This window comes from Saccopteryx leptura, chromosome 1 (genome assembly GCF_036850995.1).
Source record: "Saccopteryx leptura isolate mSacLep1 chromosome 1, mSacLep1_pri_phased_curated, whole genome shotgun sequence".
NCBI classification, from domain to species: Eukaryota; Metazoa; Chordata; class Mammalia; order Chiroptera; family Emballonuridae; genus Saccopteryx; species Saccopteryx leptura.
The window spans coordinates 180,195,599-180,219,289 of record NC_089503.1 but is presented as its reverse complement, the minus strand read 5'-3'; the positions used below and the strand labels follow the sequence as shown (position 1 = coordinate 180,219,289).

The 23,691-nt window shown below is 38.8% G+C and overlaps 1 protein-coding gene across 12 annotated transcripts in view; it reads right to left on the bottom strand.

The window, feature by feature from the left end:
* The window catches only part of AKT3 (AKT serine/threonine kinase 3), a 349,859-nt gene that overhangs the window by 156,232 nt on the left and 169,936 nt on the right, over window positions 1-23,691 (bottom strand). For all 12 annotated transcript variants that reach the window (XM_066382128.1, XM_066382081.1, XM_066382072.1 and 9 more), the window contains one exon: window positions 7,450-7,572. In XM_066382128.1, coding sequence (XP_066238225.1) covers window positions 7,450-7,572 — 123 coding nt within the window. The remainder of the gene's footprint in view (window positions 1-7,449; window positions 7,573-23,691) is intronic.

The following is a 23,691-nucleotide window of genomic DNA, read 5'->3' as shown; positions in this document are numbered from 1 at the left end:
CACACTGTAGACTCTCAATAAATGTATTGATCATTATTAAATGTAACTTTTTATGGTTGATGTGTAAGTTATCAAAATGGTGTGTATTCTTTTAGACAGCTCTGTATTTTAAAGGAAAGAACCAAGTTCAGGAACAAAACCCTATAAAACACTTTTGTCAGCTCAGTGACTTCATGAAAACACTTTTCAATATGTAATAATTTTTTTTGAATGAACCAACAAACATAAATATTTCATCATTTTAAAGACATTTATTTTAAACAGAGCCCACCTTCTGCCATTAATTAATTTTCTTCTCTCATCATCCTGAAATATCACTTTGTTGAGCATTTTTGACAAAAACTTGTCCTTCACCAGTATAAATGCCAGTCAGAGATGCATCACCTTAAAAAAATACGCCCAAATCTGCCTTGGCTGATTGGCTTAGTGGTAGAGCATCAACCCAGTGTGTGGATGTCCTGGGTTCGATTCTCGGTCAGGGCACACAGGAGAAGCACCCATCTGCTTCTTCACCCCTCCCCCTCTCGCTCCTCTCTCTCTCTCTCTCTTCCTCTCCTGCAGCCATGGCAAATTGGAGTGAGTTGGCCCCAGGCACTGAGGATGACTCCATGGCTTCTGCCTCAGGTGCTAATAAGAGCTTGGTTGCTAAGCAATGGAGCAATGCTCCAGATGGGCAGAGCACTGCTCCCTAGTAGGCTTGCTGAGCGGATCCCAGTCAGGGCACATGCGGAAGTCTGTCACTGCCTCCCTGCCCCTCACTGAAAAAAGAAAAATACCCCCAAATCCAATGTGTATCAAGATAAGTCAGGGGTAATTAAATATCCACTCTTGGTAAAAATAGTTATTTTGCACAGATGCATAACAAAGTTTCTGAGACATATAAGAAACATGAGTGTTGTGAAGGATGCAGAGAATCACCTAGAAGCCTTTGAAAGATCAAAGTCATAGACACAGCAGAACACCTGACCATCCCTTCCTGAGTGCATTTGACACTAATGAAAACAGGATTTAGTCAAACGATTTTAGGAACGCTTCCAATATTTAAAGTAGAAATTAAAATATTAACAAATGAACTTTCTTTGGTTCTTGCTCCTAAATCTCAGGGCTTTCCTTTTTCCTTTTGGTAGCCATAGAATGCAAAATGCATCCTGTCGCTGACTGGTTAGGTATTCTCTATTTAGAAAGCTGAAATGCACCTGTTTTATCACCACAGTCATACTAGTTTTCAAGGGCATTATGTTTATGTTTAATGGATGCACCCACTGGCCAAAGCAATAATGAACACTAACAGGAGTTCTGAGAGAAAATACTGTATATTAAAAATCTGGTGCCCTGGCCGGTTGGCTCAGCGGTGGAGCGTCGGCCTGGCGTGCGGGGGACCCGGGTTTGATTCCCGGCCAGGGCACATAGGAGAAGCGCCCATTTGCTTCTCCACCCCCCCCCCTTCCTCTCTGTCTCTGTCTTCCCCTCCCGCAGCCAAGGCTCCATTGGAGCAAAGATGGCCCGGGCGCTGGGGATGGCTCCTTGGTCTCTGCCCCAGGCGCTAGAGTGGTTCTGGTCACAGCAGAGCGACACCCGGAGGGGCAGAGCATCGCCCCCTGGTGGGCGTGCCGGGTGGATCCCGGTCGGGCGCATGCGGGAGTCTGTCTGTCTCTCCCGGTTTCCAGCTTAAAAAAAAAATCTGGTTATGCTCACTACTTGTATCAAAGAGTTGTTGCCTAACAGTTCACGCTTTGAGGAGAGAAAAAAATATTAGACATATATACCTCATGGAATTTCCATACAAGGCAACATTTTTTACACAGTTGAAGTGGACCGAACAGAGGATCTTGATTTAGCGCATATAAGAAAAAATGCGCTGGACATCGTCTTTTCCCTCTGTACTTTGTGGACAGGAAAATATAGCAAAGAAGTACTATGGTCCTTCTTGCTCTTGCTGGTACCAAGAAAAAAATTAAACTCTAAAAATCCTTAGCTTTGCTTGTTACAGGGCTATTCAAACTTTTACCACACTTCCTAGTACATATAACATGTGAAATCTGTAGGGAGGACCGGGATCAGTGCACAGGCCACCTGAGGCCGGAAGTGACTGGCCTGGAGGCTACTCTCTCCACCTGGTGAGTGAGGGTGCTTGAGCACACCTGTGACCCACGTGTGGGCACAGCGGGCAAGCTGTGTTCTCATACACGCCAAAGAAGCTGTTAGAAACATCAAATGTGTTTTAACACTTTCTAATATAATATTCTAGTATCTTTTAGGTATCATTTTATTTAACTGGCTGACATTGTGATCAAACAAAGGAATGAAAGCAGCAGTTGCTAAGGGCTCTGACGACCATCAAGTCATATGAGGCAACGATTCCCTCACTTGCTCTCGCACCACATTTCAGCACCTACTCAATTAAACTCAGTGCTCGATACCCAGTCCACCTCAGCCACACACAGGAGGGATGCCTCCTCTCACACCGCACATCTAGACTGATGGCTATCCAAGTCCCAAAGTGTCACACAAGCTGACCTGCAGGAACTTACAGGCCACGGAATTAGAGTGTGTGCGGGAATCCCGAACAGAAAACATTCCTTCATTTCCCCTTCCTGGACTGGGAAAGGATTCATGTTGATCAACAGTGAAGACCCCGCCTGGGTTGTTGAACTATTTAAGAACTGACTACAAATTAGGAACAAAACCCAAAAGTACAATTTAATGTTTGAGACGAAAAGGGCTCCTAAGAGCAGTTACTTAAAATGTCTAGGAAAGAGGGAATCCAGGGTGACTGGTTAGCAGGGGGAGTGGGGGTGTGTCTTGAGACTCTGTGTGCAGAGCAAGCAGGCTACATTTTCTTAGACTGTGCATTTGTTTGGGGTGAATGTCAGGAAGCTGATTGGGACTGGGGGGGCTGTGGGAGATTTCCCTCTGAAGCCCCCTTCTGTGCCATCTCTGAGGCCTGGAAATTATCTAAATCTGTTTGAATCAATACCAGGTCATTAGCTAGGAGACAACAGAGACAAATCTAAGGGACCAAAGTGGATGTCTAAATTAGTTTTTGGTGATGTAATGCTGTTTTTGTAATACACCTGGCATAAATGTATTTAAAACATTCATTCTCTTATCTCTGGAAACTTCATTCAATTTTTAGGTTACAAAGACCTCCCAGCCATCTCAATGCAGTCCCCTGTTTAGACTTCATTTCAACTCTAGAATGATGTAATGAAAAGAACATTAGTTCTAGAACAAGGACTCACGGGGTCTACTGGTCTTGACTATGCCACCAACTTAGCCCATTGCTTTATGTCACTTCCTAGACTTCTAGAAGTCAGTGCTCCCCCCCCCCCGAAAGCTATGCATGAGCTCTACATTTCTACAATACCACCCAAAGTTATCATGCATAATTCTGAGCAATATGGATACAAATAGCATTTGTGTAAGTTTTTAATGTTTACACTGTGTGTTTTCTTCTTGGTGTGCATTCCTGTAGTTTTTGTCTCAGACTTTTATATATACTTAGGCTTTTAAGGTAAGACCATATTTTAAAAAATAAACTTAACAGAGATCACTTAATTATCTAGTAAAGTTAGTGATCTACGCATATGGTGGCTGCATGACTCATTCATATATAAAGTAGGTTCTTTATGTTGCTATTTAATAAATTTATTCTTCCCATCAACAGAAAGGATGGAAAATGAAAATCAATCATATCGCCCTGGCCGGTTGGCTCAGCGGTAGAGCGTCGGCCTAGCGTGCGGAGGACCCGGGTTCGATTCCCGGCCAGGGCACACAGGAGAAGCGCCCATTTGCTTCTCCACCCCTCTGCCGCGCCTTCCTCTCTGTCTCTCTCTTCCCCTCCCGCAGCCGAGGCTCCACTGGAGCAAAAATGGCCCGGGCGCTGGGGATGGCTCTGTGGCCTCTGCCCCAGGCGCTAGAGTGGCTCTGGCCGCAACATGGCGGCGCCCAGGATGGGCAGAGCATCGCCCCCTGGTGGGCAGAGCATCGCCCCATGGTGGGCGTGCCGGGTGGATCCCGGTCGGGCGCATGCGGGAGTCTGTCTGACTGTCTCTCCCTGTTTCCAGCTTCAGAAAAATGCAAAAAAAAATCAATCATATCAATGAACTTCAATATTCCAATATGTTCATGGTAATATTGTTAATAGTAAATACTGACCATCTCAATTATAACATTCTTTAATCAACGGTGGCATTCTTTTCCTTGTTTCTTTAGGCTAATAATTCTACCTTCCAGCTTTAAACATTTTGGATATGTTACCAAGTACTTCAAAATTATTCTCATTTCCTTAAATCCAGGAAGCCCACCCTCTCCTGACAAACAGAATTCACAAAATATACAGTAAGAATTAGGGGGTGGGGGATAACTCAGGCAAAGAAAAGCTAACTGTTTCTAAGTAAACTTGGAAATGCCATACAACGTAACGTTGGAAGATTTGTCATGCCATATAACTAACTTCTTTTTTACAAAAAGTATCTAAATTCAAGACACTTAAATATTATAGTATTATTTGGCCATGTTGACCTCAGAGGCAGGGAGGGATGCTGAATTCTGTCACAGTCCTGGTTATAAACAGCTTCAGGCCTTAGGTCCACTGTGGCACTTAGTGGGTCATCCCTGATCTAGGTGTTTTATAGTCACAGTACATTTTTCCTAAATAGAGTATTTTATAGCTTCTTTTACACTTTATAAATGCTAATATTATGCATACATATGTACTATATTTCACTGTCTTTATTTAAAATAATACTTTGCAAGATAGTTATTCCTTAGGGTCATTCATAACATAAAGATTCATGATAGGAATATCTTGAAATAACCTAGACAACCATTTAAATAATTAGATAACTTAAAGATCATTGATTTTTTTTGTTTTATTTTTTGTTTCTTTTTTCTTTACAGAGATAGAGAGTCAGAGAGAGGGATAGACAGGGATAGACAGACAGGAACGGAGAGATGAGAAGCATCAATCATTAGTTTTTCGTTGCGCATTGAGACACCTTAGTTGTTCATTGATTGCTTTCTCATATGTGCCTTGACCGTGGGGCTGCAGCAGACCGAGTAACCCCTTGCTCAAGCCAGCGACCTTGGGTCCATGCTGGTGAGCTTTGCTCAAATCAGATGAACCCGCACTCAAGCTGGCGACCTTGGGGTCTCGAACCTGGGTCCTCTGCATCCCAGTCCGACGCTCTATCCACTGTGCCACCACCTGGTCAGGCAAGATCACTGATGTTTGAAAAAGAGAGAGATGGGAACAAGGGGATAATTGTGATTTATTATTTGTGCTGTAATATGGGGAAACAAACAGAATTTCATAAAAGACTCGTGTAACTACTATTTCTACAAATCAAATTATATTTTTAATAAACTAGTTCTGAATAAATAAAGCAATTCTGCATTGAATTTTAATAGGTCAGGATCACTATACAATCTACTGATTGAGAAAGTAAGTTTGTCACATTAAGAATCTGTTCAGGGCCTTGGCCGGTTGGCTCAGTGGTAGAGTGTCGGCCTGGCGTGCAGAAGTCCTGGGTTCGATTCCCGGCCAGGGCACACAGGAGAAGCACCCATCTGCTTCTCCACCCCACCCCCTCTCCTTCCTCTCTGTCTCTCTCTTCCCCTCCCGCAGCCGAGGCTCCATTGGAGCGAAGATGGCCCGGGCGCTGGGAATGGCTCCTTGGCCTCTGCCCCGGGCGCTAGAGTGGCTCTGGTCGCAACAGAGCATCGCCCCCTGGTGGGCAGAGCGTCGCCCCTGGTGGGCATGCTGGGTGGATCCCGGTCGGGCGCATGCAGGAGTCTGTTTGACTGTCTCTCCCCATTTCCAGCTTCAGAAAAAATACAAAAAAAAAAAAAAAAGAATCTGTTTAGGAGGTCGCCAGTTCAAAACCGTGGGCTTGCCTGGTCAAGGCACATATGGGAGTTGATGCTTCTAGCTCCTCCCCCCTTCTCTCTCTCTGTCTCTCTCTCCTCTCTCCCTCTCTCTCTCCTCTCTAAAAGTGAATAAATAAATTTAAAAAATTAAAAAAAAAAGAATCTGTTCAGGATGTGTTATGGCACAAATTTCCTTGATATGGCTGATCTAATTGAAAACAGTGTCATGAGAATCACTACTACCTTTGATGAGCTGCGCCAGAGGTTAGCAGACTAAGGCCCCTGGGTAAAATCTAGCCTCCTGCCTGTTTGGGTAGATAGTGTTACTGGACCCCAGGCAGGCGCACTCAGTCATGTATTGTCTGGGCTGCCTTTACCCTGCAATGTAGAATTGAGGAACTTCAGAGACTGTATAGGCAGCAAAGCCTAAAATATTTCCTCTTTCACCTCTGCAGAATTTTTGCCAATCCTGGAAGGTCTCATCGGAAAGAAACTTTGAGAAGTCAAGTCACTCTTCCCAATAAGACAAATACAGTACTCTTTAAAATGCAAATTAAATAAATTAAAATGCTCTAGGTATTTAAACCCACCAAAAAGTTAATATTAGAATCAAATTAAATATACTGCTCACAAAAATTAGGAAATATTTCAAAATGAATATGAAGTGATAAAAAAAAGAAGCACTTGATTTTTATTTATTTAACAAGAACATCATAAAAGCAAACGACTAGTCAAAGAAAGGTGGTTGATTATGCAAATGAGATGCAAAACAACTTTTATTTCATTGGTGGAAACACACTGTACAAAAGGCTGAAAGTACTGGAGTATCTGCACGTTCCCTAATCCCCTAATTTTTGTGAGCAGTGTATTTTCATCTAATAAGGGCTTATTTCTTATAAAAGTGTCTTCATAATACATTGTAGGACAGTGGTCTCCAACCTTTTTTGGGCCACGGACCGGTTTAATGTCAGAAAATATTTTCACTGACCGGCCTTTAGGGTGGGATGGATAAATGTATCACATGACCGAGACAAGTGTCAAGAGTGAGTCTTAGAGGGATGTAACAGAGGGAATCTGGTCATTTTTAAAAAATAAAACAACGTTCAGACTTAAATATAAATAAAACGTAAATAATGTAAGTTACTTATTCTTTCTCTGCGGACATACCAAATGGCCCATGGACAAGTACCGGTCTGCAGCCTGGGAGTTGGGGACCACTGTCGTAGGATGTTAAACAATGAGACTGATTTTAAAATGTCACTTGCAAAGTTATGTGACTTCTAAATCAGATGTTTGACATTACCCAAACCATTCCAGAAAATTGACAATGTTATTGGTAGGGCATACTTAATCAGAGTAATCAAGCTGGAACTCTTCTACACGTCAAAAACTCTGACATAAGGGATCTACCTATGTATCAGTGAATTAAAGGTCCTCTCAAATGCAGGAAACCACATTCTTAAACAGAATGCTTTTTCTCTCAACTAGATCCGCTTTTCTCCCAAACTGTGTAACTCTGTAATTACTTTGTCCCCACAGTCTCTGCAAAAACAAATTTTGATTACTTTTTGTTGTTACCTTGAGATCCCGGTACACAATCTTTCCGGAGTGTAGGTAGTCCAAGGCAGAGACAATTTCTGCGCCATAGAAACGTGTGCGGTCCTCTGAGAACACCCGCTCTCTCGACAAATGGAAAAACAGCTGCAGGGTAAACAGCAGGGACAGGATTGTAATAATTACTGATTTAGTGAGGAAATTAACACAAACATAAAACACCTCTCATCACCATATTGTGATGATAGATAGTGTACTCTCAGTGGACGCTGAGCTCTCTTAGACAGCAGCTGGCTTATCTTCCCAAGGTTTCCAAGGGGAGACTGCGAGCTGTTAAATCAGCGTTTTAATCAATACACCAATCTTGTTGAAGGCATTCTGCTTGCTCCCAGTTAACCTTCAGTTACTGGAAGAAAGAAGGACGCACTGTCAGACTGCACTTCCCCCTCGCTCCATGGCTGCTTCACTCTTTCAAGGATGAAGTATTGAGACATTATTAAAATAAATATTTCTACTTAATTATCTGATTTATGTTTGATTTCAGAAAAAGGGTGGCTGATTTGCTGAAGCTGATTTATGGGAACTAGTGATATTCTGCATCTGTTGATTCATCGTATTTCTAAAAGTGTCTGCAAAGTTTGAATCAATGTTTTCTTTGGTGAGAAACTGTAGGCTTTAAGTTTTTATTTTTGTAATGTACAAAATGGTCTGAGAAGCTCCCATTATTCCCCTTATAATTCTCAATGTCTACTCTTTCTAATTTCAGAATAAACTATGCCACCAATCTTGTCTCATAGAATCACTTAAATGATAAGGCCAGCCATTTCCTAGCTAATCACACTCAACAGTCAATAAATATTTATGGAGTGCTCACTATGGCCAAGCACACAGCTCTCCACTTAGTCAGCTCTTTATTCAAGAAACTACCTATTTCATATCTCAATTTGACAATATATATAAAGAGCAGGCTTCAGGTACCATTGGCCTCTATTATACTATTTCTCTGTACTAAGAAAACCTCAAGAACAAGGAGAGCTTGTTGACAGTGCTGAGGATATCACGAGGTATCACAGCAGATACTCAATACGTGTCTGTGATTAAAGAGATAAACCAATTACTCAATGGACTCTTGACTGCAAAACCAGGAATCAACTACACCTTGGCCTGGATTAGTGACTCTCAGTGCTTCTACAAATTTATAACAATTATGGTCAACAAGACTTCTTCCTCACATACCAAATATAACTCATGTAACACACATAAAGGTCCCTATAGATTCATTCCTCCCTTTTCCCACCTCTCCTTCCACTTAAGAGTCTATCATTGTTTTGACATAAACTTGATGCATAGCCCATTTTCAGAGGGAAGAGAGACGGGTGATACCGTATATCTACTGCCAAAAAAGACATGCTCAACATTAGTTATAGTAAAACACAAATATTAGGCAGATAATCTCTAAACTTTAACACTATTTTACTGTCATATTTAGCAAATCGAAGATACTACTGACTGGGGCTCCATCATTGTTTTATAGTAACAGCAAGAAAAAAAAAGTCACTTAAATTTATACATACCATCAAATATAAAAGGCATTCTGATGGCAGAAATGTTAAATGCATCTGACAAAGAATCAAATATAATATGCCAAAAAATCAAACCAATATATATAATTACTCAGGAATATTTTATAAAATTCATTTATTTTATAGGCATATGTGTATGTATAAATCAGTTTTACATATATATATATATTTAATGCATTACCATTCAAATAAGGACAGAGAGAAGACAGAAGTATGAACATATGGAACAAACCATTCTGAATAATTTCTGGGTCAAAATACTATAATTTCTGCCATGCTTTATACAAAAAATCCCTAACTTTGATGAAGGGACTCTTGCCACCTCAATGTAGATTTATGGTAGTCTTCTAATGGAATAAAAATAGTGGATAAAATTTATAAAATTTTTAAAGATAATGCCAAGCCTACTACCCACTCATCTACTGTACAAAATATAGGGATGCTACCTAAATCAATATAATACATGCAGGATCCTAGATCTTTATTTAAACCATATATCTTTAATTTGTCTCCTAGCCAATTTCTATAAAAATATATGCTAAAAATATTATACTTAAGGAGAACACTATTTCTCAATCTGCTGTCCTCTGAAACCTACCTTTGCTACTTCATAGAACTTATTCTTGTTAAGATATCCAAGAACCTTTTAATTGCCCAATACAGTTACTTATTGTCCATGCCCCTTCTTCCTGTTCTGGAGCTTAGAACACAATCACTTACTGCCCTCTCCTTCCTAAAACAAGTTTCCAGCTTTGGTAATACCACTCTGTCCTGATTTCCTACCTAACTATCCAGATATTCTTTGGTTTTGAACCAACTTTCCTTTAATGAACATGAATTATTTTAAAATCACTATGTTGGGCATGGGGAAGAAGAAGACATATGTAATAATTAAGACAATCCCTAACCTCAAGATATTCAATGCAAAGAAGATACATGCATAGTTAAACAAACAAAAAAACAAAAAACAAGAGAGCTGTTATGAGTTTTTGCAATTCTGATATTAAAAATGCTTTGGTAGATGGGAAGATGGCAGCGGAGTAGGCAGACGCACAGACGGCCAGCTCTCACCACCAAACTGGAATACAAATCAATATAGGAAAAATCAGCATGAAAAACCAACTCTGGACTACAAGAACAGCTCTCAAAAACCAAGGAGTGAAGAAGAAGCCACAAACCTGGTAGAGAGCGCCTGAATCTCCTCTGCTTACAGGAACGGGGTGGGGGGGGAGGCTGAGAGCCCAGAGGGGATCTCACCCAAGGGAAAAGAGCAGAAAATACTGCTCACAGCCACTTGCCTGGCGACCAGGGAGCGAGGTGTGTTGAAAAGACCAGCTTATATCCCAAGTGGAAAGGACAGGGAGAGGGACAGACTGTGAGGGGCTAAGGAATGCAGGAAACAAACTAAAAAAGCTGACTCATCCGTGCTGGAGGCAGCCATAGCTGGGGGAGGGACCGAACCTTCCACAAAACAGTACTGAATTGCTTCTGGATCAGAGAACTCCAGACATCTCTCCAGCTCCAATCAGCGCAACAAGACACAGCTGAAAACAAGAAGTGGGGAGGAGGGGCAGTAACTCAGCTCTCCATGGAGATCTGAGATACACCTCCCCCTACTGAAGCTGAGAAAACACCCTGCCCCCAGAGAGATTAGTTGGCTGAAGAGGCCTTCAGAGTCTCAGGTTACACCCATTGTATTCCTGGATACACTTTCAAGGAAGCTCCCTGCTGAGATCAATAAACAAGACTATCACCTGTTAAGAAAACAAACAAATCAAGACTGCAAAGCTGCCCAAATCCAAAAGTGGATTACAAATAATAGCTGATACCAACCCAAGAAGACTGAGAAATAACACAACTGAAAACTGGAGGCAGACAACACCAAGCCTAGACTCAACCAACTCTACAAATAAAACACCCAAACACAATGAGAAGACAAAAAAGTGTAATCCAAATGAAACCACAAGAGATACCTTCAGGAGATGAACTGAGTGATATGGAAATAATCAAACTTCCAGATGCAGAGTTCAAAATAATGATTGTAAGGATGCTTAGGGATCTTAGAACAACAATGGATGGTCATTATGAACACCTAAATAAAGAAATAGCAAGTATAGAAAAGAATCAGACGGAGATGACAAATACAATATCAGAAATAAAGACCACAATGGAAGGAATTAAAAACAGGATACATAGAGCTGAGGATCGAATCAGCAAGTTGGAGGACAACTGGAATGAAGGCATGAAAGCAGAGAAGAAAAAAGAAAAGAGACTCAAAAAAGTCTGAGGAAACTCTCAGAGAGCTCTGTGACAACATGAAGAGAAATAACATCCGCGTCATAGGGGTTCCTGAAGAAGAAGAAAAAGAACAAGGGATAGAGACTTTGTTCAATCATATCATAGCTGAAAACTTCCCTAAATTAATGCAGGAGAAACTCTCACAAGTTCAAGAAGCACAGAGGACTCCATTAAAGAGAAACCCAAAGAAACCTACACCAAGACACATCATAATTAAAATACCAAAGCTAAGCGATATAGAGAAAATATTAAAAGCTGTGAGAGAAAAAAAAGTTATCACCTACAAAGGAGTCCCCATTAGGATGACATCCGACTTCTCAACAGAAACACTTGAGCCCAGAAAGGAATGGCAAGAAATATTCAAAGTAATGCAGAACAAGAACCTACAACCAAGACTACTTTATCCAGTAAGGCTATTGTTTAAAATTGAAGGAGAAATAAAAAGCTTCCCAGACAAAAAACAACTCAAGGAATTCATTACAACCAAACCAATGCTGCAGGAAATGTTAAGGGGCCTGTTGTAAACAGATCAAAGTGGGAAAAGAATATAGCAAAAAAGGACTACAGCTTTAAAGAATAAAATGGCAATAAACAACTACATATCAATAATAACCTTAAATGTAAATGGATTAAATGATCCAATCAAAAGACATAAGGTAGCTGCGTGGATAAGAAAACAGGACCCATACATATGCTGTCTATAAGAGACACACCTTAGAACAAAAGATACACATAGATTGAAGGTAAAAGGATGGACAAAAACATTTCATGCAAATGGAAATGGAAAAAAAGCTGGGGTAGCAATACTTATATCAGACAAATTGGACTTTAAAACAAAGGATATAGTAAGAGATAAAGAAGGCCACTACATAATGATAAAGGGAGTAATCCAACAGGAAGATATAACTATTATAAATATCTATGCACCTAATATAGGAGCACCTAAATATATAAAGCAGACATTGGTGGATCTAAAGGGCGAGATCAACAGCAATACTATAATAGTAAGGGATTTCAATACTCCACTAACATCACTAGATAGATCCTCAAGAAAGAAAATTAACAAAGAAACAGCAGACTTATTGGACACACTAGATCAACTTGATTTAATAGATATCTTCAGAACCTTTCACCCTAAAGCAGCAGAATATACATTCTTTTCAAGTGCTCATGGTACATTCTCTAGGATAGACCACGTTAGGGCACAAAAGTGCTCTCCACAAATTTAAGAAGATTGAAATCATATCAAACACTTTCTCCGATCACAACGGCATGAAACTAGAAATGAACCACAACAGAAAAGCTCAAAAATTCTCAAACACATGGAAACTAAATAGCAGGTTGTTAAATAACGAATGGATTGAAAACGAGATCAAAGAAGAAATAAAAAAAATGCTAGAAATGAATGACAATGAGCATACAACAACTCAAAATTTAAGGGACACAGCAAAAGCAGTACTGAGAGGGAAGTTCATAGCACTACACGCACACTTTAAGAAGCTAGGAAAAGCTCAAATAAACAACTTAACCCTGCTTCTAAAAGAACTAGAAAAAGAACAGCAAGTAAAGCCCAAATGTAGTAGAAGGAAGGAAATAATAAAGATCAGAGCAGAAATAAATGACATAGAGGCTAAAGAAACAATACAGAGGATCAATGAAACTAGGAGCTAGTTCTTTGAAAAGGTAAACAAGATCGATGAACCTTTAACTAGACTCACCAAGAAAAAGAGAGGATTCAAATAAATAAAATTAGAAATGAGAGTGGAGAAATAACAACTGACACAACAGAAATACAAAATATAGTAAGAAAATACTATGAAGAACTGTATGCCAAAAAACTAGACAACCTAGATGAAATGGACAAATTCCTTGAAACATAGAATCTTCCAAAAATCAATCTGGAAGAATCAGAAAACCTAAACAGACCAATTACACCAAATGAGATCGAAACAGTTATCAAAAAACTCCCAACAAAGAAAAGTCCGGGACCTGATGCCTTCACAACTGAATTCTACCAAATATTCAAAGAAGAACTAACTCCTATCCTTCTCAAACTATTTCAAAAAATTCAAGAGGAAGGAAGACTTCCAAGCTCCTTTTATGAGGCGAGCATAATTCTGATTCCAAAACCAGGCAAAGACAATGCAAGGAAAGAAAATTATAGGCCAATATCTCTGATGAATATAGATGCTAAAATCCTCAACAAAATATTAGCAAACTGGATCCAACAATATATGGAAAAAATCATACACCATGATCAAGTGGGATTTATTCTGGGGAGGCAAGGCTGGTACAATATTCGTAAGTCAATCAATGTGATTCATCATATAAACAAAAAGAAGGAGAAAAACCATATGATAATTTCAACAGATGCAGAAAAAGCATTTGATAAAATCCAGCACCCTTTCATGATCAAAAGTCTCAGCAAAGTGGGAATACAGGGAACATACCTGTAAAACCATCTATGAGAAACCCACAGCCAACATCATACTCAATGTGCAAAAATTAAAAGCAATCTCCTTAAGATCAGGAACAAGGCAGGGGTGCCCCCTTTCACCACTCTTATTTAACATAGTCCTGGAAATCCTAGCCACAGCAATCAGACAAGAAGAAGAAATAAAAGGCATTCAAGTTGGAAAAGAAGAAGTAAAACTATCATTATTTGCAGATGATATGATATTGTACATAGAAAACCCTAAAGTCTCAGTCAAAAAACTACTCCTGATAAATGAATTCAGCAAAGTGGCAGGATATAAAATCAATACTCAGAAATCAGAGGCATTTTTATACGCCAACAATGAACAGTCAGAAAGAGAAATTAAGGAAACAATCCCCTTCACAATTATAACCAAAAAAATAAAGTACCTAGGAGTAAACTTAACAAAGGAGACTAAAGACTTGTACTCAGAAAATTACAAAGCATTGATAAAAGAAATCAAGGAAGATACAAACAAGTGAAAGCATAAAGTGTGCTCATGGTTAGGAAGAATAAACATCATTAAAATGTCTATATTACCCAAAGCAATCTATAAATTCAATGCAATACCAATTAAAATATCGATGACATACTTCAAAGATATAGATCACATGTTCCAAAAATTTATATGGAGCCAAAAAAGAACATGAATAGCCTCAGCAATCTTAAAAAAGAAGAATAAAGTGGGAGGTATCACACTTCCTGATATCAAGTTATACTACAAGGTCATTGTACTCAAAACAGCCTGGTACTGGCATAAGAACAGGCATATAGATCAATGGAACAGAACAGAGAACCCAGAAATAAACCCACAGTTCTATGGACAACTGATATTTGACAAAGGAGGTAAGGAAATACAATGGAGTAAAGACAGCCTCTTTAACAAATGGTGTTGGGAAAATTGGACAGCTACCTGCAAAAAAATGAAACTAGATCACCAGCTTATACCACTCACAAAAATAAACTCAAAATGGATCAAAGACTTAAATGTAAGCCTTAAAACTATAGGCATATTAGAAGAAAACATAGGCAGTAAGCTCTCTGACATCTCTCGGAGCAATATATTTGCTGATTTATCTCCTCACGGAAGTGAAATAAAAGACAGGATAAACAAATGGGACTATATCAAACTAAAAAGCTTTTGCACAGCTAAAGACAACAAGAACAGAATAAAAAGACAAACTACACAATGGGAGAACATATTGGACAGTACATCTGATAAGGGGTTAATAACCAAAATTTATAAAGAACTTGTAAAACTTAATACCAGGAAGACAAACAATCCAATCCAAAAATGGGCAAAAGAAATGAATAGACATTTCTCCAAAGAGGACATACAGATGGCCAATAGGCATATGAAAAAATGCTCAACATCACTAATCATTAGAGAAATGCAAATTAAAACCACAATGAGATATCACCTCACACCAGTCAGAATGGTGCTCATCAACAAAACAACACAGAATAAGTGCTGGCGAGGATGTGGAGAAAAGGGAACCCTCCTGCATTGTCTGTGGGAATGCAGACTGGTGCAGCCACTGTGGAAAACAGTATGGAGATTCCTCAAAAAATTAAAAATTGAACTGCCTTTTGACCCAGCTATCCCACTGTTAGGAATATACCCCAAGAACACCTTAGCACTGTATGAAAAGAAGAAATGCACCCTCATGTTTATAGCAGCATTGTTCACAATAGCGAAGATCTGGAAACAGCCCAAGTGTCCGTCAGAGGACGAGTAGATTAAAAAGCTTTGGTACATATATACTATGGAATACTACTCAGCCATAAGAAATGATGACATCGGATCATTTACAATAACATGGATGGACCTTGATAACATTATATGGAGTGAAATAAATCAGAAAAAAACTAAGAACTATATGAATTCATACATAGATGGGACATAAAAATGAGACTCAGAGACATGAACAAGAATGTGATGGCAACGGGGGTGGGGGGTTGGGAGAAGGGGGGATGGGGCGAGGAAGGAGAGAGGGGTTGGGTGAGGGGAGGGGCTCAAAGAAAACCAGATAGAAGGTGACAGAAGACAATTTGACTTTGGGGGAGGGGTATACAGCACAATCAAATGTCAAAATAATCTGGAGATGTTTTCTCTCAACATATGTATCCTGATTTATCAATGTCACTGCATTAAATTTAATAAATAAATTTTAAAAAATGCTTTGGTAGCAAAGAGTGATTGATCTTTACTGAGATGATCTGAGGAGACTTCACAAATACGGACGGGAGCTTTCACAAATGGAGAATATAAGGGAAGCCTACAGAAGATTGCTATTCAAGTTTTATCCATCTTTACATTTCTAGTACAGCCTAGTCTACTATCTGCACAGATTAGGTAGCTAATAATTATATATTTGTGAAAGAATTCTAAAGAAAAAAAAATAGCAAAGGCAAGAAAATACATGCAGGAAACACACGTAGCTGAAGAATAGTACATATTCAAGTCAACAACAGGACTTTAGTTAAAAAATATGAGGCCACACTGTTTAGGACCTTGACTGCCAAGATATGGGTTTGGGATTTACTCTGAGACAGGATTGTCAAAGAGTTTTGGGTTAAAACAGCATAATTTTAAAAATACAGCTGGCAGCAATTGAAGAAAGAATTTAAAAGATCTGAAACTAGAGTCAGGGAAACAATGCACAAAATGCAACAAAAACACTGCTGAGTCCCTATCAATGCAACTGTTACGAAAAGCTACAGCACAAAGAGAAAAAATGGTACTGATCCACCAGAACATCACTATTTGGTTAAAGATCAACCAGATAAATAAACAATTCTACTAAAAATGTGGTAGTTATAAAATAGAGAGCACATTTAAATAAGTGAATGAGCATGCTTGATAATTTCAGCACTTACATATGAGCTGAATAAGAGCTTCTGAGGGACCCCCCCAATGAGAGCGCTAATAATAGGCTCTTCAAGAGATTCAAATTCCAGAGGGAACTTGCTTGCGCCATTAGGTGTCAAGGGAGAGAACAGTGTTGGGGTTTCCGTGTGGAGGGCTGAGTGGACGTTGCAGCCAGCAGTGTGGAGGGAATAAATAGGGGTAGGGACAGAGGGGCAATGGGTTTTATTTTGACCTGTTAACATATAAGCATTTGATACCACAGCTTTTTTTTTTTTTTTTTTTACAGAGACAGAGAGTCAGAGAGAGGGATAGACAGGAATGGAGAGATGAGAAGCATCAATCATTAGTTTTTTGTTGCGCATTGCGACACCTTAGTTGTTCATTGATTGCTTTCTCATATGTGCCTTGACCGTGGGGCTGCAGCAGACCGAGTAACCCCTTGCTCGAGCCAGCGACCTTGTGTCCAAGCTGGTGAGCTTTTGCTCAAACCAGATGAGCCCGTGCTCAAGCTGGCGACCTCGGGGTCTTGAACCTGGGTCCTCGGCATCTCAGTCCGATGCTCTATCCACTGCGCCACCGCCTGGTCAGGTGATACCACAGCTTTGAAATCATGGACCCCAAGGGTATAGAAGTAGACAGGTGAGTCATTTATATAAAGATATTGTTAAAACCAAGGGAGCATGACATAGCCCAGGAAAAACAGAATTAAGCTCAGAATCTCAGGGGATCATCACTACACACAAGGACAGGAAATAGAAGCAGAGCCGGAGACTGTCATGGAGTCCTAAGAGAAGTAGAAAAGGTAGGGAGAGAATATCTGAAGAATGAATGAAAAGGAAGTTTCAGGAAGGAAATAACCCTTACCAGGCATAGGAATTAGGTAATTTTTCACCTTTTAGGGAAGAGATGCCATACTTATATGAATGTGGACAGAATGTAGAAGTAGAGATAATACATGACTCCTTCAGAAAAAATGAGATGAGTGAACATAGTATTAATAGAGAAGATTTCTACTACAACATATTAAATAATGCTTTTAAGAAAACGTGTTTCTGAAGAAACTGAGATACTATGAAGCTACAATTCATTTAGAATAGGCACATAAAACATCAATGAAATTAGGTGGCCAGAACCAGGTTATTTTAGAAGAATTTAATATATATATGATAATAGTCATGATGACAATAAGTGACACAGTAAATGAGAAAAAAATAACTTTAATAAATGATGCCATAATAGCTGGTCAAGTGTAGAGAAATGGAAAATACAATTTTTATGTCACATCATAAAATAAATTTCAGATGGAATTAACAACTAAATATAAAATGTGACTAGTTTATTAAACTGAGAATCAATAGTTATCTGATCTCAGGGTAAAAGGGATTTTCCAAGCAGAAATGAACTGAAACCAATCATATAAAGAAAAACTGATAGAAGTAACTACATGGAATAGCAACAGTATGAATAAAATTGAATATTTAAAGCAAGTACGACAGCCAAAATATCCACCACCAGCAGACAGATGAACAAATGGTAGAGCCATGCAACCTGGATCAGGACTCAACAATAAAAGGATCAAACTACTGAGACATGTAACAAAAAGCACAATCTCCAAAACATTAGGCCAGTGGTTCTCAAACTTTTTGAGGTTGCGGTACATTTAAAATCCTACAAATAATTGTAGGTGCACTATATACAAATTTCTGAGAAATATGTTATAATAATTAAGTCAAATATTAAAGAAAAAAATATAAAGTCCAAGCGTGCTTTTATGGTAATTAAACGAAATAAATATGACAAAATTAAATTTATTCTGACATTAAAAAACATTTTTATGATACATTTCTTGAGTTATGCTTTTTAGAATTCGTAAAAGAGGGGTTAAAAAATTTTAAAAACAAAAAAGTTATCTTTTCATATATATATAGACACATTCTTAGTAAGTAAGATTTAGTCAATTCGGCAGGTCCCGGCGTGAATGTGTTAAGTTTTTTCATTCTTGTGTTTATGAGAAACATGAGCTTGATGTGTCCTAGAGATTTCTTCAATGTTTGGGCATATATTTGAAAGGCAAACTCTCATTTCCTTGTCAATACATTGAAGAATTCCTCTCTTTTTACTCTTAATTGTGTTGAGTACAGAAAACCCCCACCATACATATCATCTTAACTTGACACCAAACAAATGACAGAAGAAACTTGCCTCCAGTCCAGGGGTCCCCAAACTTTTTACACAGGGGCCAGTTCACTGTTCCTCAGACCATTGGAGTGCCGCCACACACAGTGCTCCTCTCACTGACCACCATTGAAAGAGGTGCCTCTTCCGGAAGTGTGGCAGGCCAGATAAATGGCCTCAGGGGGCCGCATGCAGACTGACGCCATAGTTTGGAGAGGCCTGCTCCAGTCTTTCCGGGGGACATGGGAGTAGTGTAAACAATCTAGCACCACAGTTTAACAGCCTTTTGCAACCTAATCCGGCAAGTGAGGTGGGGGTTGGTCAGACTGTCAGTTTACAGCCAATTCCCCACACCTCTGTCCCCTGACAATCTAAACTCCAAAAACCCTGTTGGTTTTTTGGTCCCCAACAGGCACATATTTCTCTGGAATGCCATAGGGCACACCTGGAAATCTTCTAGGGTGCACACTTTGATAACCACTGCATTAGACTGAGGATGAGAAGCAGACACAAAAGAGTATACATATTGGATGACTCTATTTCTAAAAAGTTTTAGAAATGCTAAATCAAATGTTTAGTGTCAGAAGGCGGATCAATGTTTGCCTCGGGCCATGGGTGGATGCAGGGGTGGGTGAGGGAACAGGACAGGGAAGACTGACTGATGGCAAAGGATGGCAGAAGTCTTCAAGGCAATGAAAATGTTCAGCATCTTTCTTGTTATAAGGCCCGCATGTGTATTATGTATAAATGTTTGCCCAAAGTCACGTAACAGTACACTTAAAGTGAGGCTATCTTACTGCATGTAGACTCTACCTGAGTAAGGGAAACAATCTAACTGTTCAAAAGTTTGGTAAGAATGTAATAAATTATAGTACAGCTACATAAGTAGACAACTCGTATATATTTTACAATATTAAGTACAATAAAATGGAAAATACACATACACTATAAAACCAGGAAAAAATATTAACATGGTAATAGTAATTATTGCTAGATGGTGAGCTTTAGAGTCGCTTTATCTTGTTTCATACCTTCAGAAGTACTTATAATTATTATCTGCTCCCCAGAACACTGCGCTTTCCTTCATCTCAAAGACCATCTGTCTTGTGCATGTCACAGAGTAAGTACTAAGAACACAGCACAGTAACTAGCTTGTAGCAAGCAGTCCATAAATATTTTTTAAATTAAATTAAAATAACTTTTTGGCTCTTTTGATATTCTCTGCAATGAATATGTACTGTTGTTACTTTTATAATAAAAAATTATATAGAGGTTTCTAATAAATGTACTGTGTGCATCCTTGGTCTCATTTAGGCTTATGTCAAATCTAATATTCTAATTTTTTTGTTTGACAGAGGCACAAGAAAAAGAGAAAAACCATTCAAGTACTCTACAGCTTTACTCCCTCAGCACCAAGCCTAATATTATGTGGCACATATTATACGATTAATAAATATGCACTGTAAAAAATAAAGTTAAATTCAAAGCTACTTTCCAAAGAATTATTTATAAGGAAAATAAGGCTCAAGATTTTTAAGGCGAAGTATTTTTATTAGAAACTAAAAAATCATATACAGCCTGACCAGGAGGTGGCACAGTGGATTGAGCGTTGGACTGGGATGTGGAGGACCCAGGTTTGAGACCCGGAGGTCGCCAGCTTGAGTGTGGGCTCATCTGGTTTGAGCAAGGCTCATCAGCTTGAGCCCAAGGTTGCTGGCTTGAGCAAGGGGTTACTCAGTCTGCTGTAGCCTCCCCCCCACTTCAAGGTACATATGAGAAAGCAATCGATGAACAACTAAGGAGCTGCAACGAAGAATTGATGTTTCTCATCTCTCTCCCTTCCTATCTGTCTGTCCCTATCTGTCCCTCTCTCTGACTCTGTCTCTCCACAAAAACAAAACAAAACAAAAAATCATATACAATACTGAATAACTTTGTTTTTTACTAAAAATAAGAAGTTATTTGCTGCTCAAGCAAGGAGCACAGTCTTAGAAATTTAAGTTCCTTTAGGCAAAAACAATATTTTTTTATGCTGAGCTTAGCCATACTATAGAAATGCAGTAATGTAAATAGATTATTTTAACCCACTAAATATATGTCTACATTTGATCACAAACTCAGAATGCTTACTTTGAAAATAAATTACTATACTTTGAAAAAAATAGTTTTATTCATAATGCAACAAACTTCCCACCAAATAAAGATCTGCATTTCTAAAGAGAATTATCATTGCAATCTTTTATTTTAAACTCAATTATCTTTAAAAAAATTTTTTTTACAAATACTGCCTACACAGTTATTCCTTTGTAATAGCAAAGATTGGTTACCTAGGGAATAGCACAATATGCTCAATACCAGTCTCATTAATTTCAATGATTAAATTCATTATCATAATATTAACTGAAATTGGAACCTGAGTATCCTAAAGACAACTAATTAATTAAGCAATAAGACACAGCAGTCTGTGCAATGATGCTGCTTAATACATCCCTGGGATTTATAGACCCAAGATGAAAAGAGTGGTTCTAGCTCATCTACAAGGAGAACTAATCAACAATACTATCATGGTCCACTCCGGCTGCTGTAACAAAACACCACAGATTTGTGGTTTATAAACAAAAGAAATTTATTCCTCATAGTTCTGGGGACTGGTAAGTCTAAGCTCAATGCACTGGCATATCAGATGTCTGCAGAGAACCTGCCTCTGGGCTCTTAGTTGACTATCCTTTTGCTGTGTCCTCAAGTAGTGAAAGAGGAGGGTGAGCCCTCTGAGCTCTCTTTTACAAGGACACTAATCACATTCATGAAGGTGACAGAAATGTTCTGCACTATAACTGTGAGGATAGTAAACTACACACCTGTCCACACTCACTAAATGGTAACCTAAAAGTGATGAAGTTTAGTCAATGTAAATTGTACATGAAGAAGATGATCTTTTAAAAGGTGTTTACATTTAAATAAAAATACTTATTTTTTAATTTATTTATTTATTTATTTTTTTTTTCATTTTTTCTGAAGCTGGAAACAGGGAGAGACAGTCAGACAGACTCCCGCATGCGCCCGACCGGGATCCACCCGGCACGCCCACCATGGGGCGACGCTCTGCCCACCAGGGGGTGATGCTCTGCCCATCCTGGGCGTCGCCATGTTGCGACCAGAGCCACTCTAGCGCCTGAGGCAGAGGCCACAGAGCCATCCCCAGCGCCCAGGCCATCTTTGCTCCAATGGAGCCCTGGCTGCGGGAGGGGAAGAGAGAGACAGAGAGGAAAGCGCGGCGGAGGGGTGGAGAAGCAAATGGGCGCTTCTCCTGTGTGCCCCGGCCGGGAATCGAACCCGGGTCCTCCGCACGCTAGGCCGACGCTCTACCGCTGAGCCAACCGGCCAGGGCCCTTATTTTTTAATTTAAATAAAAAATATACACAAGAAAAATATGCCCCATTAAAAATAAAAAGGCAGACCAGATTGGGAGAAAGTATTTGTAAAACATGTGTGTGTGTGTGTATGTGTGTGTGTGTGTGTGTGTGTGTGTGTACAATAAAGCATTATATCTAGAATATATAATGAAGTCTGACTACACAATATTAAGATGAACAATCCAATTAAAAAATGGACAAAAGATTTTAACAGACACATTAATAACATTAATAAAGAAGATATGCAAATGGAATCTACACAGAAAAAGATGTTCAATATTATTAGTGGTCAGGAAATTCAAATTAAAACGATAATATACCAATACACACCCACAAGAATGGGTAAAATTTGAAAAAGCTAACCATTACAAGTGTAATGATGATATTAAGTAACATTCTGGAAATGCAAAATAGGACAAGTTGACAGTTTCTTTTGAAGTTGAACACATTAAGTGATACAAAAATTGCATCCCTAAGTATTAGCCTAAAAGAACTGAAAATATATGTTCACATACAGATTTGTATTGGAATATTCACAGGTGCTTTTTCCATAATAACCCAAAACTTCAAAGAACCCAAATGTCTATCTACTGTTGATAGTATACACACATTAAGATATATCCATATAATGGAGTAAAGCCACAAAAAGAAACAAACTACTGATATATACAAAACAATATTGATGAGTTTTAAAAGTGTTATGCTAAGTGAAAGATGAACACAAATGACTGCAAACTGTTTTTGGGGATTATAGTTTCTAGTATTCAAATAGGTTCTGTTCCATAGTCCTGCCTTTACTCTTCACGGTCCCCAGTTATACTATATTGTATTCAATATCTTCTGTTTCCATTCTCTTGAAACGTGTACTGTGGGGTAATCCAACCCTTGTGTAAGAAGTCTGACTACCTTGAGATTTCCATGCTGTGTCATGACCACATGGAGAGGAATAGTGGAAATAGACAGATGCCTAGTTAGTTCCTGCAGTTCTAGTCACCTTATCAGAGATTCTAGATACGAGAATCAGTGTTTTAGATATTGAGGCTAGTTACGTCTTTGCATTATTACTTTGCATGCATTGATATATTGGTTTAATGACTAATTTTAGGCAACTTGCCTTGAAATATCAGGAAAGTATACACTAAAAAATTTCCCAGTTTATTTTGTTGTGAACTTTATATGATAATGTGAATTATTATAGTGCATCCTGGACTTGGGGAATTTTGGGGTAAAAGGGATAGGATTCTGATAGAACCTATGTAGTAAAACAGCAAAGAAATTAGCTTGTCAGACTCCTATCCTTGTCAGACAATAAAGATATTCATATATCTATAAATTTAGTAAAATATAAAAAAATCATAACTACGAATATAAAATGATACTTTTAATTCAAAAATCACCCAAATCACACCTCCATAAATTAGTAACTAGAACTAGAATGCTGACTGCCAA